General features: G+C 51.3%; 2 protein-coding genes across 2 annotated transcripts in view; one reads left to right on the top strand and one right to left on the bottom strand.

Annotated features, from left to right (window-relative positions):
• Positions 1-13,042, top strand: part of CUNH6orf201 (chromosome unknown C6orf201 homolog) — a 25,948-nt gene extending 12,906 nt beyond the window's left edge. The window contains exons 3-5 of the mRNA XM_040984038.1: positions 957-1,179; positions 4,922-5,032; positions 12,580-13,042. Of these exons, the coding sequence (XP_040839972.1) occupies positions 957-1,179; positions 4,922-5,014 (316 nt within the window). The 3' untranslated portion in view covers positions 5,015-5,032; positions 12,580-13,042. The remainder of the gene's footprint in view (positions 1-956; positions 1,180-4,921; positions 5,033-12,579) is intronic.
• On the bottom strand, positions 1,229-18,065 carry ECI2 (enoyl-CoA delta isomerase 2). The gene is made up of 10 exons (XM_040984037.1): positions 17,999-18,065; positions 16,083-16,242; positions 13,173-13,271; positions 12,769-12,954; positions 8,721-8,790; positions 6,988-7,090; positions 6,556-6,676; positions 2,731-2,820; positions 2,490-2,633; positions 1,229-1,865 (listed from the first exon to the last, which is right to left on the bottom strand). Exons 1-10 carry the CDS (start codon positions 18,040-18,042, stop codon positions 1,710-1,712), a joined length of 1,173 nt encoding a protein of 390 aa, XP_040839971.1. The 5' UTR covers positions 18,043-18,065; the 3' UTR covers positions 1,229-1,709.

Here is an 18,065-nt window from a genome sequence, read left to right as displayed (position 1 = left end):
TACACCAAGAAGAAAAAACAAACTTGGAAGCAATGGTCTCATCCACTTTCCCCTAATCCTCGACCTGTCCCACTCTAATCATTGGTCTACGTGGGCAGGCATCCTTCTCAACTGTGCAAACATCATCCAAGGAAAAGAAAACTATTTAAAAAAAAGATCCCCAGTGCATGCCAGAAGCCACTGACAGTACAAAACCCATGTGAAGTTGTTGATTTTTTCTTACACTTACCTATGGTAACAGTTAGCTTGTAAATTAGGTCCAGTAAGTGATCAGTAGTAGTAACACAATAGCAATGCTAGCAAAAATGCTGTGTGAATATGGCCTTTCTCCCTCCCCATAGGGGAGGCGTCCTTATGGGAGAACCTGTAATCATAGCACAGTTGCTTGTTTTGAGAACATTCCCCACCTGCGTTTAGAGGAAGCATTTTCAGTTTCTTTGTGGCCTGTCCCAATCACTACCCTTGTCATTATTAAGTCATATAAGGGTTATTTTTTTTTAGATATTTATTTTATTTGAAAGACAGGTTTTTATAGAGAAGAGACAATGAACTGAAATAAACTGGAATAACCTTAACCCTCCGAATGGCTGTAGCAGCCAGAGCTGAGCTGGTCCAAAGCTAGGAGCTGGGAGCATCCTGCCAGGTTCCCCACGGGTGAAGGGGCTCAAGCACTTGGGCTGTCCTCCGCTGTCTCCCCAGGCCACAAAGGCAGGGGGCTGGAGGGGAAGTAGAAAGGACACGAACTGGTGCCCCTATGGGATCCCAGCATCACTGGGTGGACGATCAGCCAGCTATGTCACCACGCCAGCCCTGTGACATGTGTCTTTAAAAGTACCCTATTAAACAAGACCAGAGAGGAAGCAGAAGTGACTGCGGACACAGAATGCTGCCCCTTTCAAAGAAACTAAGATCTGATTTCCGGTTAACACGACTCATTCCATTTGCTCTCTTGCCAGATGGCTGAAGAAGAACATGCAGCCCACCGAGGACCTCAAGTCGGTGATAAGTAAGCTCTCAGTGTTTGGCCCCATCCAGTCTGTGACCCCGTGCGGACGCCAGAGTGCCACAGTGGTCTATGAGGACATGATTTCAGCCTGCCGCGCGGTGAGCGCTTTCCAAAGCCAGGTCCTGGGCACCATGTTCCAGTGCTCCTGGAAGCAACGATTCCTGTCTAAAAACGTAAGACCTTCTGTGGCCAAAATGCTGCGGGAATGCTTAAAAAGTTTTCACATTTTTCTTTGAGACACACGCACCCCGACTGGTTTACTTCCCAGACACTTTGCAATGGCTGAGGCTCGGCTGGCTGGAGATCATGGTCGGAAACGTCCCGCAGGGCAGGCAGAAACCCAGCGACCAGTCCTTCCTGTTGCCACACAGCCTCTACATTCGGCTGGATGCTGGAGACAGAAGGCAAGAGGCAGGAATCGAACCTAGGGACTCTGACACGGGAGAGGGAAGGCTTTAGGCTTTCTAACTGCTATTCCTAACACCTGTTCCCCTAGGCACATTTTTGTTTGTTTTGTTTTTGAAGCCTGTTTTGTAAAATCTTTAATTCATCAGGGCTTCAATGAAGTATGGAATCACTCCAAAGGATATTTTCAGCAGTGAAAGGAATGAAGGCACTGGGAGTCGAGTTCCAGTCTTGGACATGAGCAGCACCTCCCCCCCCCCCGCCCCGTTTTGAGTCTCCTCCCTTCGCAGAGCGGCCGTCACAGTTTTGCTTTTCTGGATAGAAAGTTGGCAAACGCGTTCTTGCACTCATCCGACTGCACCCTGCTGATCATGAGCTCGCATTCCTCGGCATTTACAGCGTGCAGCCTCTCCTTCTCCAGGCTTCTGAGCAGCTGCTTTGATGTTCTCATGGCCTGGGCAAACAAAACCAGCAAGTCAGGCCCAGAGCCATCGCACACAGGAGTGGGAGGCGTCTGCCCACCCTGGGGAATCCTAAGACACGTGTGGGATATGAGGCAGTCTTTCCACTTCTCCACTTGAATGAGCCTACATCTCGGCAGGCAGGGGACAGGCTTGCCACACCGCATTTCCTAAAAGCCCTCCACGGGTTCGAGGCGGCTGGCGCTAGGATCCCGTTTGGAAGCGTACATGCATGAAAGCAACGGCTCACAGGCCAGCACGTACGAAAACACGAGCGCTAAGCCTTTCCTGAAGTTCAGTTGGCCTGCGTGACTTCTCACCTGGCTTGCAGAACACAAAGGCTAGACAAACAGTGACCTGTCTCTCCTCAAATGATCCCGTGCAGAACTGCCCCTCCGCCCCATTACAGAAACAGAATGCCTGCTTATACGTTTCGTAAAAATCAGTACTTGCAGCCTTACTATGGTTCTCTTCAGTCGCATGGTTAGATATGCTTTCAAAAACTGTTAAAATGTCTCCCTGCCACCACCTCCTGACTTACTCTCTTAAGGTAAATAGATTTTCCTCTGAGGAATGTATTCCCACGGCCCCTACAAATAAAAGATAAATTACTCAACATTTTTGGGGAGCTTTGCGTACGCTTGTAGCCTGGTCCACACTTCCTTCTGGAAAGTGCTGTCGGGGAAAACCTCAGCGACCAGTCCAGCAGCATAGGCCTCCCCGGCCGTCAGCGTCTTCCCGAAGACCAGCACCTCGGCAGCCTGAGGGACACGGAGAACAGGTGGACAACCGTGCTGGAAGAGTCCTGCCAGAGAGGGGGACCCCGCCACCGCAACAGGACCCCTCTCCACAGGTTACCTTGGCCAGGCCCATGATCTTGGGGAATGTGTACGAGGAGCAGCCTTCCGGGCTCAGGCCGAGGCTGGTAAACGGGGTATGAAACGTGGCCTGTGCGGGGCAGGGGCAGAGACAAGAGAAGAAAACCAAAAACACCTTTTCATATGAATGTGTGCGTGTGTTTTAAAGTCACTGTTTGATGGTAACATCACACTCTTTAGTTGCTGGGGCAGTTCTAATCAGTACTGTGCAAACAATCTTTTAAGAGTGTATCTTAGGGCCTGGCGCAAAAGCATAGTTAAAGTCCTCGCCTGAACATGCCAGGATCCCATATGGGTGCTGGTTCTAATCCCGGGGGCCCTGCTTCCCATCCAGCTCCCTGCCTAGCCTGGGAAAGCAGTCAAGGACGGCCCAAAGCTTTGGGACCCTGCACCTGTGTGGGAGACCTGGGTGGAGGTGGGGAGCTCCAGGCTCCTGGCTTCGGAATGGCTCAACTCCGGCCACTGTGGTTGCTTGGGGAGTGAATCATCAGATAGAAGATCTTCCTCTCTGTCTCTGCTCCTCTCTGTGTATCTGCCTTTCCAATAAAAATAAGTCTTTAAAAAACCCTGTATCTTAGTTTTAAGAAGTTTCAAACAAAGTTCTCTATTTCATGGTCAACTCCTTCCTCTTGCCCCTTCACAGCTCATCTGTTCTCTGTCCAGATGGTTTTGCCTTTTCTAGAATGTTCTGAAAGTGGATTTCTATTCTCTGTAGCCTTTTGAATCTGGATTCTGTCCCTTAGTGTAAGTTCCTCGACAGTCTTGATACTGCACTGTTGCACACCTTAACAGCCTGCTGCTTGGGGCTGGGCCACAGCTTGGGGCTGGGCCACAGCTTGGGGCTACCCACAGCTTGGGGCTACCCACAGCTTGTTTCTGTTTTCAGGACTGAATGCCCGGGGTGGTTTCCAGTAGTTTGACCATCATGAATAAGGCCAATATGGAAAGTCAAGTGCACACCTTAAATAGACACAACTCTCATTCTTCATTTGTTACCTTGATGAAAACGAAGAGTAGGGAGATCTTTTGCAGATAATTCTAGCCAAAAACAAAAAACAAAAAAGGCCTTGCAAAAACAGTGCGTGAATGTATGCTTTCAGTGTTGCGGTCAGGATCCAGGTGCCCCCCAGCTAGCTGTAATCAACTCACACAAGCAAACACGCTGACCACGTACACCATGGGCCACTCCCCGCTCCAGCCCCGTGCTACCCGGGGGTCCCATTGCTCGCACGCCTCTCAGCCCCCGTCATGAAGTCGCGTCCTTTAACCCTGGGACGCGGTGTGGAGCGCGGCCGCGCTGTGGTTATGACTGACCGGTCCCTCATGATGAATGATGCTGAGTATCCTCTTTAGTGATGTCACTGCTAAAATATCTTGCCTAGTGTTCAGATGTCAGGCTGTTCAACCTTGTCACTACTGAATCCTAAGGGTTCTTTAGATATTCCTCCGTTTGCGGCATAGCTTTCCATTTTCTTGGTGTTATCCATTGCTCATTCTTACGTTAGGTGTGGATGGATTTAAAGCTGTCCTGGAGCCCTGGAAGGCTCCGGCTTCCTGCTAACGGAGGCCCCGGGAGGCAGCAGCCACGGTTCATGTAGCTGGGTTTTTGGACTCGCAGCGCGGGCCAGCCGCTGTGGGCAGAGTCGGTGGCTGCAGCACCCTGGGTCTTTGTTTCACAAATAAATGTGCACGTGAGTCCGTATTCTAGAAACGGACCTTCAGTGTACACACTGAACAGTTCCTTCAACCTGCCATTCCCCTGACCTTGCTTCAGAACTGTGTCTGTTGGCGTCACAGCCTGGGATCCATTCCAGCACTGGCTACTAAAACATACTCATTTGTAGCTCTTTTCTAGATTTAAGAAAAAAAAAATTTTGTGTGTTTCTTGGTGAACAATACCTTCTTTATGACAGAAAAAATAATGTATAATTGATGGTGTATGTGAAAGTATTTAGGAACTACTTTTTTACTTTTGAATGAATACTTTAAAAAGCATTCATCTCCTAGAATCAGATACTGTTAAGGCACATTTGTCACCAGATATAAATATATAATGTCTATATAAATATATATGATATATATAATGTATATATATGTATATAATGTAGGAAGCATGTAAATGCAACAATATATTCACTCATTGCCTCTCATCTTGTCTTTTGACCCCAAAGAATGCTTACTCAAGAAATGCTGACAAGACCCAGCCTAAGAAAAGCTTTAATAACCAAGAAACTGAAGAAAGAAACAAAAAGAGACAAGTGTAGCCGAGGGACCACAAGCAGGTACAGCTAAAGTTGACAAGGAACAGCCTTTAAAGCAGTTGCTTCCTAAGAATGTTGGTTCTGGCATGGGAGCGCGTGGTGCCTTTGGGAGTGTTGGCACGGGAGCGCGCGGTGTTTGGGAATGTTGGCACGGGAACGCGTGGTGCCTTTGGGAGTGTTGGCACGGGAGCGCGGGAGCGCGCGGTGCCTTTGGGAATGTTGGCACGGGAGCGCGCGGCGCCTTTGGGAGTGTTGGCACGGGAACGCGTGGTGCCTTTGGGAGTGTTGGCACGGGAGCGCGGGAGCGCGCGGTGCCTTTGGGAATGTTGGCACGGGAGCGCGCGGCGCCTTTGGGAGTGTTGGCACGGGAGCGCGCGGTGCCTTTGGGAATGTTCCCTGTCCCTTCCGTGTCTGTTTCCACAGAAGGCTGAGGCGCACATGCACGGATGTGCTGGTCCGACACACGTACATGTAAAACGTCTGTCAAAGGCACCTAGCACAGCTCGAGCAGATATTACTTATTTTATAATTTCTAGCTTAATGTCCATTCCTATAAGAAAGGTCTGCTGACAGAGGAGCAAGTCACCCTGTAGTTATTTTGGGTCAATTCATGTCTAACGCAGCATTCATTCATGAAATAGGTCATGGGAACTCCCTGGCACCTCTGTTGTGATAAGAAGACACGTGTGCCCTACACAGCTGGAGACCAGCAGGACTTGTCGTTGGAGGGTGAACCGTTGCTGACCAGGCCAGAGTTACAGCTGGGGGTGCCCACAGTAGGGGGCAGGGAAGCCAGACGGTCCACCAGCCAGAAGCTGGCACTGGTGATCTCTGGGCAGAGGAGGACTGAGGGTTTTTTTTTTAAGAAGTAAATTTATAGGGTGTTTATTCAAGGTAAACAAGAAGATATCATAAGGTATGTATACAGCAGAATGACTTCACTATTGGCAAAGTGGACACACCATCCCCCATCGTCACCTGTCTCCCGTGGGAGAAGCAGCTGTCATCTGCTCCCGAAGGTCCCGGCTTCCCGAGCTGCGGTCCTCCTCCGGACGCTGGGGCCGTAGACCCGGAGGTCCCTGCACTGGCTGCTCCCCATCCACGACCTTACACCTCCCCATGCCTTGCAACATTTTCGTCTCCCCTGTGACCCACTGACATATATGCCACTCCTACTATGGAAAGGACGAAATGTTAAAACCTACCCTATTCGGTGGGGAACACAGCCTGGAGTGGATCCTGACCAAGGAACGACTTAGAGCTTTGCTTTTCTTACGTACAAAGCAGAGAAAGGTGGCAGCCCCTTCGTCTAGAATCCCGAGTCATGCCAGGATTTGTTTATTTCGAAAAAAAGTCCCACGAGTCCATGTGGCTAACCCGCAGAGATGTCACCCCCATAACAGGCCCATAACATCACTGACCAAGCTAACAATGCAGTTACCCTGCTCTCCCACACACCGCCTGCCAGCCGCCATCAGGGAGTCTGAGGACCACCTAGGCACCGCGCCCCACCTGCCCCCTCAGGCCTCTGCCAGCCGACCTACCTTGTCGGACGCATACGCGACATCGCAGAGTCCCAGGATGGTGACGGCGATTCCCAGGGCGGGGCCGTTGACCAGCGCAACCAGAGGCTTAGGGAAGTCTATAAAGCAGCTCACAAACTTCCTAACAGAGATGGAAGTGCAGAAGCAGCTGTTGCTGAAGCCCGAGGTCACCAGGGCGTGGTCACCGCTGGCCAGCTGTGACGTGGCACTGAGCACCAGCCCCTGGCCCACCCTCCTTCTGTCCGTCCTGCTGGCCACACAATGCCAGGACTGCAGCCGGCACCCACCCTCACCTCGTGCGCCCCGGTCAGGCTGGGAAGCAGCAGCCGGACTGGCATCGGGAGGCCACGTCACAGAATGGACCCTGGCCCACGCGAGCTGTGCGGACGCACGCGGGGAAGTAGCTCGTAGCTCGCCTTGGCCGCCTCTCACCTCAGCAAGTTGCTGTTGTTGTTGGCTTTCTCCTCAAGGCCACCAGGGGGCATTTCGGTGGCGTTAGTCAGGTCGTTGCCGCTGCTGAAGTAGTCACCATTACCTATGGGCAGTGAAACGGGCTCATTCGCTCATCCCAGAAATACCGAGTCTGCACCACACAGACAGAGCTCCCGGGCCAGGCCCTGGACACAGCGAGCAGTCGCCTACAGCTCACGCCCAACCTCAGGAACCAGCGAGAAAGTGTCCGTTGAATAACACCAGCAAGTGCAGATGATGCGCGAGGGGCAGGTGCGCATCATGGGGGTCTGGTCTAAGCGGGGAGCTCACCAAGGAAGGGCCCCTGGACTGGGAGCTGGGGCAGAGACGGGTACCTGGCAGGTAAGGATGGGGAAAACGGTGCCCGCGGAGGGAGGCGCCCACACGAGGCTTCTGGGGTGGGTGATGGGCTCAAGAGCAGCAGCTGTGGCTGCTGGGGAGTCGGGTGAGGGTGAGCAGGCAGAAACTTTGTTCTAAGAGTGACTGAAAAACCGTGTGTGTGTGTGTGTGTGTGTGTGTGTGTGTGTATGCTCACTGGAGTATCAGTTACATAAAGTTACTGATAAAGTGACCAGTTGCTGAGTGTTACTTCAACATGCCTTGACGACTGCCACCAGGCACAGGGGGACCCAGGGGTCCCCTCTTGTCCTCACAGGATAAATTCCAAGACCTTTCTGAGGGCACGTGACACGGGATAGCGCCCTGCTTTTCCCATATCCACGGCTTTTGCATCTGTGGATTCAGCCAGCCATGGGTGGAAATATTTATGAAACAAAAATCCCAGCTGTGTCAGGCATGTCCTCGCTTTCCGGGACTCATGAGAACTGAGGAAGACATGGCGTAATAACTCCTCTACGTTCTGCTTGCTGCGGACCTGGACAGGATCTCCAGGTGCACATATTTACAGGCAAACACTGCCACTGTACATAGGGACTTGAGCATCTGGAACTGTGGAGCGCTTGGGGGTCCCAGAAACGTCCCCCGGGAAACCGAGAGATGACTCTACACACACGCGTGCTCACACACACACACACACACACACACACGAACTCACAGAAAGCAAAACAGGGAAACAAAACCTCAGATGAAGGTGCAGGGGTGGCGAGGGAGGGACCACAGGCCAGAAGTCCCCTTGGTCCCAGGCAGTTCCCTCGGGCGTGCCAGGGCCATCTCACCCGCCCCGAGGCAGTCACCTTGCACTGCTGGAGCCACCCTCTGGGCCCCCCGGGTCTGTCCGTGGCACTAGGCTGGAAACATTTAACCCCTGTGCTCGCGCTGGTTACCCATTGCTCCTCCTTGCTGAGGAGCAGCCCCTGCCCCAGAGTCCACACTTGCTTTGTCGGCCAGCTGTTCATGCCGGGACTGGCCCCACTCAAGCTGTGCTGTGCATGGGATGTCCTGCATCTGTCTGTATCTATCCAAGGGCCACTTGGAGAGTGATAACATCACGTAGGAGCCACACACAACCATCAGCCTGGTGAGTGAACTTCGAGTCCCACCTGCAGTTGCCTTGGCAGGGCCAGAAGAAGCGATGACACAGGCCTCCTCCACGCCACAGACCAGGCATTTCCCACGCCTGGTCCGTGGTACCAGGAAAGACCTCAGAACCTTTTTTCTTCGCCCAAACTCCATTTCTTATGCTGAGATCCTTCTGAAATAGGAACCTAATTAAACAGTCTGAGAAAATATCCTACCTGTTAAAACAGTTATAACTGTGTCATCCTTGCTCGCAGCGTCAAGTGCCAGCATAATTTCATTATACATCTGTATGGATGGAAGAAGAGAGAAAAAAAGACCTCTGAAAAGAAACACCATCACCCAGTGGATTTTACTCTATGTCAGTCCACGAGCCTGTCAGGAGCAGTGTACTGTAGCCACACTGAAGCCATTTTGAATATAGAACTATGGGCCAGTGGAAAATCCCCCGCTGGCCAGATGCTTGGGAAAGAAGTTATGAAACTAATCACACGCTTAGCTTCAACTGTTTCTAGCAACTGTTTCAGAATGTGATTTATGCTGCACCTGCCGACATCCTGTTACTGGTTACCTATGCTATTGTTGATATGCTGGTTACTATGGTTGATATGGTGGCTGCTCAAGAACAATCGGTCTTGAGACCATGGCTTGTGTCCTAGTTTCTCCTTTCCTCCCTGAGCTTTAGTTACTGAAGAGTATAAAAACCCTCAATTAAAATCAATAACTGACAGCTTGATCAGACATCCTGTCTTGCTGTCCATTCTTCATGTCTCTTGTCCCCCAATCTGTCCTAGGTGGTTGCGACCCCCGTTGACTGTCCTGCTGGATGGGACAATTTGGCGCCCAACGTGGGCCAAATTTTTTTTTTTTTGATCTGTTGCTGTTTAAATCAGTCTGACTAAATGGGTCGTTATTATAATGAGAAATCTTTGATCAAATATTTTAAGGCCTCTTGGCATATTTAATAGACTTAACTCTTCTGGTTCTGAGATTTCTAATAAATAAATAAATAAATAAAATAATAAAAATTTGAGGGGGCAGGGGGAATTGCAGAAAAGACTTTGGGAAACCTTGCCAGTGGGGAGCCAGGGCTAGATAACAATCCTGCCAGGAAGGCAAGGTCTAAAAAGTACAAGAGTGTGTAAAATCCTACAGGTCATATCACAGCACTGAATATAGAGACTTTGTTTTCTAGGATTCCAGCAGACCTACTGTATCCATTAAGGCTAAAGTTTAATTGTAAACTATAAACTTCAACACAGAAAAACTTTTCAAGTGCCAGGATGTACACCAAACACCTGATGACTTCTGCCTTCTATCAGGAACCACAAGATGGACACCCTACAGCTGCTGTTACCCAATGGCGTCCCCTCTCAGTAGGAAGTAGCTAAGAGCGGATGACAACGCCCCTTCTCCCTAAAAACAGTTGGGGTTGATTTCTGTTTGGAAATGTAGGAGCCAGATGGTAAAATAGGCAGTTAGGGTCTCTGGTCCCTTAAAACTGTCTTGTATACATGTAACATCTTAGCACTATGTGATTCTGGAATGTTAGTATTTTCAACGATACTTGCACATTGTTAAGTATGTCTTTTCGAATCTCACCAGCCAGCTGCTCCCCAATATACCATCATATAGGTGTCACCCCAGTAAAAGTTCACAATATTTTAGCGAGAGTGATAAAAATCAATCAATACCTCTGGAGACAATGGTCTAACACCTTCCTAAATTTCACCAGTCAGTTAGCCACCAGTATAATTAAAGTAAATGAGACCCGAGTTCTACCCATGTCGGGGAAAGTTATTCTAAATGGCATTAAGCTGGCAGCTTGCATGTTCAAGAAATGCAGCAAGGTTATGGCCTTAAAAACCTTGACGTTGCTGCAACGGCTCAGGCTCCCCAAGTGATAACCCCCACATCATTCAGTGCGGCTCCAGTCTTCAAAGAGGCTCATCTAATACAATGAGGCATCGCCTTTCCCAGGTAAGCACTTAGCCAATGACGGGCATCTTTCTGATACCCCGCCAACCTAAGACAGGGAGCCCTGGATGACTGGCAGGGCTGCCCAGAGATGGGTAAGAGTTGAGGGTCCCTCAGAATGAGCCTAAGACAGGCAGTGCTTATCTTGCCTCAAGGACCTTTATCTTTTCGCTGCTTTCATTGATATATAGAAAAGAGGGGGAGATGTCAGGAGCCGTGTACTGTAGCCACACTGAAGCCATTTTGAATATAGAACTATGGGCCAGTGGAAAATCCCCAGCTGGCCAGATGCTTGGGAAAGAAGTTATGAAACTAATCACACGCTTAGCTTCAATTGTTTGCAGCAACTGTTTCAGAATGTGATTTATGCTGCACCTGCCGACATCCTGTTACTGGTTACCTATGCTATTGTTGATATGCTGGTTACTATGGTTGATATGGTGGCTGCTCAAGAACAATCGGTCTTGAGACCATGGCTTGTGTCCTAGTTTCTCCTTTCCTCCCTGAGCCTTAGTTACTGAAGAGTATAAAAACCCTCAATTAAAATCAATAAACTGACAGCTTGATCAGACATCCTGTCTTGCTGTCCATTCTTCGTGTCTCTTGTCCCCCAATCTCTCCTAGGTGGTTGCGACCCCCGTTGACTGTCCTGCTGGATGGGACACGAGCCTACCTAAGCAAAGGGCCAAACACTTAGGGGAAGATCGTATTTAAATAGCCCACGTGGCATTTTCACTCCTTTTGTAACTTTTTGGTGCTGCAGCAGATGCTGGGGAACTACAGCAAAGATGCAAGTCCTTGAGCTGGCTCCAGGGGCCCAGGTGCAACCAGGAAGCAACACCGAGGAGGCTTGGCGGGGGCAGTGGGGGTGGGAGGTGGCACAGCTCAGCTGGGACCTCAGCAAAGCACCCGCATCCTGGGCAGCTGAAGGAGGCAGGTGCCGAGAGCCTCGAATGATGTTCTTGGGCGGTGCCAGCGCCGATGACGGGTCAGTGTGGGGAAGAATGGGGACGACGAGTGCTGTAAGACTTGGGCCCTGCTCAGTATGCCAAGATGTTCCCACAGTCAGGACGGCCCCTTCCCTCCTCCTCCTCCCCACCAGAGTGACTGGCAGGCGTCAGGCTGGGCAGACGTGGCTATGGAGGCCTCCAGTTTGGGTTTTCCTGTTAGTTACATGAACTTGAGTGAGTTCCTTCTCTAATTATCTCAGTGTTAAGCAGTGGTACAAGAGGCTCCCACGGGGACTTCTAAACATCCATACGGGAACTTGTTAGACACCCTGAGAGAGTAGCTAGCGTGACTACGGTTACACAGACAGGTCAGGGGGAAGTGGAGCTGAGTGCTAAAGGCTTACACGCTACATGGTTTAATGGCACAGAGGTGATTTCGTATGAGCACTTGCTTTCTCCCACACTGCAGATTACAAACCCAACTGGTTAGACAGCCTCTCAACTTTTACTCCAAGCTAACATGCTGGGCAGCCAATGAATTTCCTACCATTGCTTTTCCCCCAAGGGGAGAGGCTAAGGAGACTATTATATCAGTGTTGCTCCCATTAAGCCAGTCACGGGCAACAGAGCTAAGTTACGCTTTGTTTAGACGAAGCCCTTCTTTCCTTTCTCCCTCTACTTGTACAAGACAAAGCTTCTGTGTGGGCCTGGTGTGATGGCTCAGTGGCTAAGTCTCCTTGCATGTAAGTGCCAGAAGGGCGCTGGTTTGTATCCCGGCAGCGCCATTGCCCATCCAGCTCCCTGCTTGTGGCCTGGGAAAACCTTGAGATCCTGCACCTGCGTGGGAGTTCTGGAAGAAGCTCCTTGCTTCTGGCTTTGGATTGGCTCAGCTCCGGCCACCGTGGCCACTTGGGACGTGAACAGTGCATGCAAGATCCTTCTGTGTCTCCTTCTCTCCATAAATCTGCCTTTCTGATAAAAATATATATATTTTTTCCTCTAAGAAAAGCTTCCCCGAGCACTCCCATCTTAGGGATGGGAGGGTACTGCCAGGGTAGCATAGACCGGCGAGAGAGGCCTCCAGCGAAGTTCTCTTAAGCTACACATATTTCATTGATGTCAATATCACGATGTGTGCTTCTATTAACAGGAACATCGCAGTGCCTTCTGGGTATCTAGAACTTCCCTGAAGCTCATAATGATAAGCGAAGACTGCCCAGTCTTGTTACATGACGACGACTAGTCTCCCTGCACAAATCAGACCACAAAGAATAGGAATCGTGTTGAAACTCGACAGTCTCCGAGGGAGATCAGAAGAGTAAGACCAGCTCCACTATACCTGTAGGTTCATAGCATTTTTTTTAGCCGGCCGGTTAAACATGATCTGCGAGATGCCGCCCTCGGAGGTCACCACGAGGGTCTCATATCCGGCTCTGTTAGCGGCTCCCGGCCCCGCTAGACGTGAGGGGTCTGACGAGGCGCTCAGACTGGACGCCAAGTGCACATAGCTCCGCCTGGCAGTTTCCTGAAGAACAGACAACAACTTCAGCTCGTGGGTAAGGAATGAGCATGCTAAGATAGCAATGAATAAATAGCACTTTGCAAAAGGAAGATGGGAGAGGCCTGGATGTAGCTGAGCACATAGAGAGCTTGAGGGCGCCCTTGGTCATGGCTTGCTGCTAAGCACCATCTTCTTGCCAAGTCCTGTGAGTCAAATCAAAACTGAGGAACCGGTGGACTCACCTTGGGTAGGCTGCCCAGGGCATCCCTCGCATCCCACTTGGCTCTGTGGATGACGTCAAACACACCTGGTTTGGGCACATTACAGGGTCCTTCAGTAGGCTGTGGAAAGGAGACGGGGGAGTGACAGTGACAAAACGCTCACACAAACTAGATTTCCAACCACTAGAATTCACAGCAGCCGTGGAAGCGTCGCCCAGCCCCCTCACAGGGTCTTTGTCTCACCAGACTTTTCCCTTGTACCCCTCCCTAAAAAGGCACAATAGAAAACAGAAGGCTGCAAAGGAAAAGGTGTTCCTGGCTGTGGGTCCCTCAAATGAGATACAGCTGCCTGCCAGTAAAGATAAGGCCGGGCAAAGGGCCGGTCCACAGCACGGTCCATAGCACAGTCCACAGCACGGTCCACAGCACAGTCCACAGCACGGTCCACAGCACGGTCCACAGCACGGTCCACAGCACGGTCCACAGCACTCTAGCAGCTCGCTCCTGACACTGCCCGTTCCACTTGTCACAAGCAATCATCAGAAGGAATGAGCCAGCAGACATCTGGGAAGAAGGTACGTTCTGGAAGCTCACAGCAGTCCAATGGTGGGCAACTTGGCTGAAGAAATATGGTTTGGGGGCCAGGGTGCAGCTGCCAGAGCCTTCGGCCCTTGGGATACTGAACTGAAGGACATGCAAGCAACAAGCCATGAGTTTTTATTTGTTTTGAGGTTGGCCTGGGTGGGGACTTGGAGATGAAACACCCCCCGCAGCCAAAAGTGGCCACTTAAACTCCTGTTTTAGATTTGACAGTACGCTTTGACCAAAGAGGACAAGTGAGGCTGTGGGAAAGAAAGCAGAGGTGGCTGTGGCTCTGCAGCCACCAAAAAGAGAGCAGGCCACAGCCCACACTGTGGTTGTCTTTACTTTCTAAAAATTCATTTTTGAGAGGCAGGTTTAGAGAGAGAGAGAGCGCTTCACTTGTTGGTTCACTGCTCAGATGACCACAATAGCCAGAGAGGAGCCAGTCCGAAGCCAGGAGCCTCATCCAGGCCGCCCACGTGGCTGCAAGGGCCCAGGGCCTTGGGTCATGCTGTGCTGCTCTCCAAGGTATGACCAAGTGAGCAGCTGGACCCCAAGCCGATACCCATATGGAAACCACAGGCAGGGGCTTAGGATGCTACACCACGGCACCACTTCTCTTTTCTTAAAAAAAAAAAAAAATTATTTGAAAGGGAGAATGAGAGAATCTTCATCCCCAAGTGGCAGCAGGGCTGGGCCACGCTGACTCCGGAAGCTAAGACCTCCAGGCAGGTGTTCCTCATGGGTGACATCCACTGCTTTCCCAGGTACAGCAGCAGGTGAGGGATTCAAAGCATCACTCGGACTTGATGCCAGTGCCACAGGCAGCAGCTTAACCTGCAGGTGCCACAGGCTGGCCGTGAGCACACCTGCCTCTGACACCAAATGCAACACTGGGCGGGGGGACGAGAGTATCCACAGCTTCATCATTTTCTAGAAAGATTCACAGAGCTTGCTGCAAGGCATCCCACACATGGCTGTGATTTCCAACAGAAGGCCGTAGAGGAGAACCAGCCAAGGGCAGCAGCCAGTGTGGCATCGGCTATGCCCTGCTCCCGTGTCACTCCCAGAACTGACGGCCAAGCATGGGAGTCCTGCCAAGCCAATGTGCTCACCTGGCCCAGCGCCCAGAGCTTCTCCTGGGTTGGGGACTGTCCTGTAAGGATCCACATGACTGTGTACATCCTAAACCACACTGTTAGGTGATCCAAAATCCTACCAGCCACAATAGTTCAAAGGTAAAGCCAGACGTCTCTCTGGGCCATTTACAAATCTTCATTATAAACACTTGTGTATGAAAGCAAGCCCTCACGGCAGGCAATCACAGGACAGGAGACAGGTACAAACTCCACAGTCCAGACGGGCAGACCTGCCAGGGAAACCTCCGGCTTTACAAATGATAAACGTTTTAATTCTGGGGCCACTGGGGAGCGGGGGCAGGGCAGTGGGTTAAGCCACTGCCTAGGCACTGGTTATCCTGTGGGAGTGCTCAGCTTCTGATTCAGCCCCCTGCTCATGTACATAGGAAGACGGAAGATGACCCAAAAGCCTGGGCCCTTGCACCCACGCGGGAGAGCAGGAGCAGTAGCACACTGCTGGCTAAAGCCTGGCCCAGCCTTGGCCATGGCCGCCATTTCAAGAGTGAACCAAGGGATGGAAGATTCTCTGACTCATGCTTTGTCATCCTGCCACTCAAAGACACAAGCAAATCTATAAAAGCTTCTAATAAAAATACAACTTTTTGCAAACATACACCCAATATAAAATGTTGCAATGAATTCCTAATACCCATCACCCAAATTCAACACTTACCCTCTTTAGCCTTGCTTGCTTCCTCCCTCCCTCCCTTTTTCTTCCCTTTTCTTTTATTTGCTTCCCTCTCTCCTTCCTCCCTTCTCCCCCTTTCCTTTCTTTATTTCTTCTCTACCTCCCTCCCTTTCCCTTCCTCCTTTCCCTCCCAGACACGCCATTTCACTTGTTAGATACTCACTATGCATTTTGGAAAAATTCCAACTTGTTATTTTACAGCGACACTAGTCCCTGCTGACTCCTCACACTCGGCCTGTATTCCGATCGCCTCAGCTGACTCCAAATACCCCTTTCAGTTGGTTTAATCAGAAGCTGAAAGAGGTCAGCGTGTTTGAATGCTGTCTCAATTCTAAGTCTCATTCTACATTGTCCTAGAAGGCTCTAGAAGGCTTACCCTGTGCCCTAATAGCATTCCAGGCCTGCTCTACCCCAAACCCACATGCCTAACCTCCAGAGGAAAGGAGGCGACTCACACACACTTTAGCAAGCACGCCATCGCACATCTCCTTAAGGCCATCTGGGAGAGTCCGGGACACTTGCCTGCTTGTGCAGGGCGTAGAGTTTGAGCTTCACTTCATTGCCTGGATCCTCCAAGTGTTTCACCTGACTCTGGGCGTTCTCAAAGTCCTTCTCGCTGGTGCTCATGGTCCTGCTATTCGGGCGTGGTGGGCACCCAGGGAGACCCCAGACCTGCAGGAAGCTGCACACAGGTGGCGGACTGCTCGTGGCCTGGGCCCCTGAGGCTCCTGCGACACGAGTCCCCCACCGCACACACACACAGCAAAGTCCACAGGAAACACGTGACTGAAGGGCATGGTACACGGCAGACACAGGCAGGAGGCCAAAAGGAAAATCCACGGAGCGAGTCGCACGCCCTGAGGTTGCGAAGCAGCTCGGACTCTCGCCAGTATTTCCGACTCTGCTTGGCAGATGTGTGCTTCCCCTAACACACGCTCAGCGCCAAGCCTGGGGAACAGCGGATTAAGCCTCCACCCGGGACTCCTACATCCCAGACCACAGGGCCTTTGTTTCCAACCCAGCTTCCTGCTAATGTGGCCTGGGATGATGGTCCAAGTGCTTGGGTTTTTGCTATCCACATGGGAGCCTTAGACCTGGACTAAGCCTGACAATCGTAGACATTTGCGAGGAGAGAATCAGGAGATGGAAGATCTCTCTTTCCCCCTTTCAGGCTTTCAAAAAATCACAAATAAACTTTTTATTAAAGAGTTTTTTTTTTTTTTTTTAAATTGGAAAGGCAGGTTTACAGAGACAAAGAGACACAGAGAGACAGATTTGCATCCTCTGATTCACTCCCCAAATGGCCACAATGCCTGGAGCTGAGCCAATCCAAAGCCAGGATCCAGGAACTTCTTCCGGGTATCGCACACGAGTGCAGGGTCCCAAGGCTTTGGGCCGTCTTCCACTGCTTTCCCAGGCCACAGGTAGGGAGCTGCATGGGAAGTGGAGAAGCCAGAACACGAACTGGCAACCATATGGAATGCCAGCACCTGCAGGTGGAGGATTAGCCAACTAAGCTATCATACTGGGTCCACAAATAAATTTTGCAAAACGCATATATTCAGCAGAAGGAGGGGGAAATGGGGGATGGACAGAAAAATCCTTTGAGACAGAAGAGTAGCAGTGGGAAGGGGTGCAGGGGGGTTCAACGGGCCCCTTTCCTCATCAGGCCATTCAGCCAGGCGGGCGGGAGTGGGGGAGCACAGCAGGCTCACACACAGGGAGCCGCACACAGGCTGTATCAGCACCCTTCAACACACACCACCTGCCACAGGCCACAAGGACAGCCGGATGGTCACCATGCTGACCCTGAACAGCAAGTCCTGCCATGGAAAACAAAGCTCATCCGTGTGCCCCTTGTTGTGCAACTGCAACTTGACCAATAGCACGATGAACTCTGTTAACATCGTGCGATATCAAATATATCAAGTCAACACAGTAAGATGTTAGTTTTTTTGTCCCCCACTGTTACAGGCAAACCGAGCATGCTGCATGAATCTGACACCGCACAAACAGGAAAGAACTTGTTCACGGTAAGCTTAGCGTGCGCAAGTTCCCTCAGATTGCAGTGCGAGCTTGCTTAAGATGCGCGGGTTTTAAAAGAACCAAGCACAGGGCCAGAAGATTCAGTCCGGGGAGACTGCCGCTTAAACGCTGGAGGGGAGCCGCGCGTTCCGGGTCCGGCTCCCGAGCGCAGCCCGCTCGGCCCCGCGGTTCCCTTCAGCGTTGTACCCGGCCGTCGGCAGCTGCCTAGGCTTCCGCGCCTTTCCTCGCTCCGGAGCTACGGCGTACAGGAGTTCAAGGCCTCCCCACCACCCCCTGCACCCCTCCGGCCAGCCACAAACCGCGAGTGGGAAGTCCTGTTGAGCAAACCGGAGAGGGCGGGCCGGGGCCTAGCACCTGCGTCGGTGACCTTGGCCTGGGGGACCGGGGCTCACCTCGCGCACAGGCGCCGCGCCGCTCTTCCGGTCCACTGCGCCATAGCACGCAGCGGGCCAATGCGCA

Source organism: Ochotona curzoniae, unplaced genomic scaffold (genome assembly GCF_017591425.1).
Source record: "Ochotona curzoniae isolate NIBS_2020 unplaced genomic scaffold, NIBS_Ocur_1.0 contig_4064, whole genome shotgun sequence".
Lineage (NCBI taxonomy): Eukaryota > Metazoa > Chordata > Mammalia > Lagomorpha > Ochotonidae > Ochotona > Ochotona curzoniae.
This window is presented reverse-complemented; position numbering and strand designations above follow the sequence as displayed.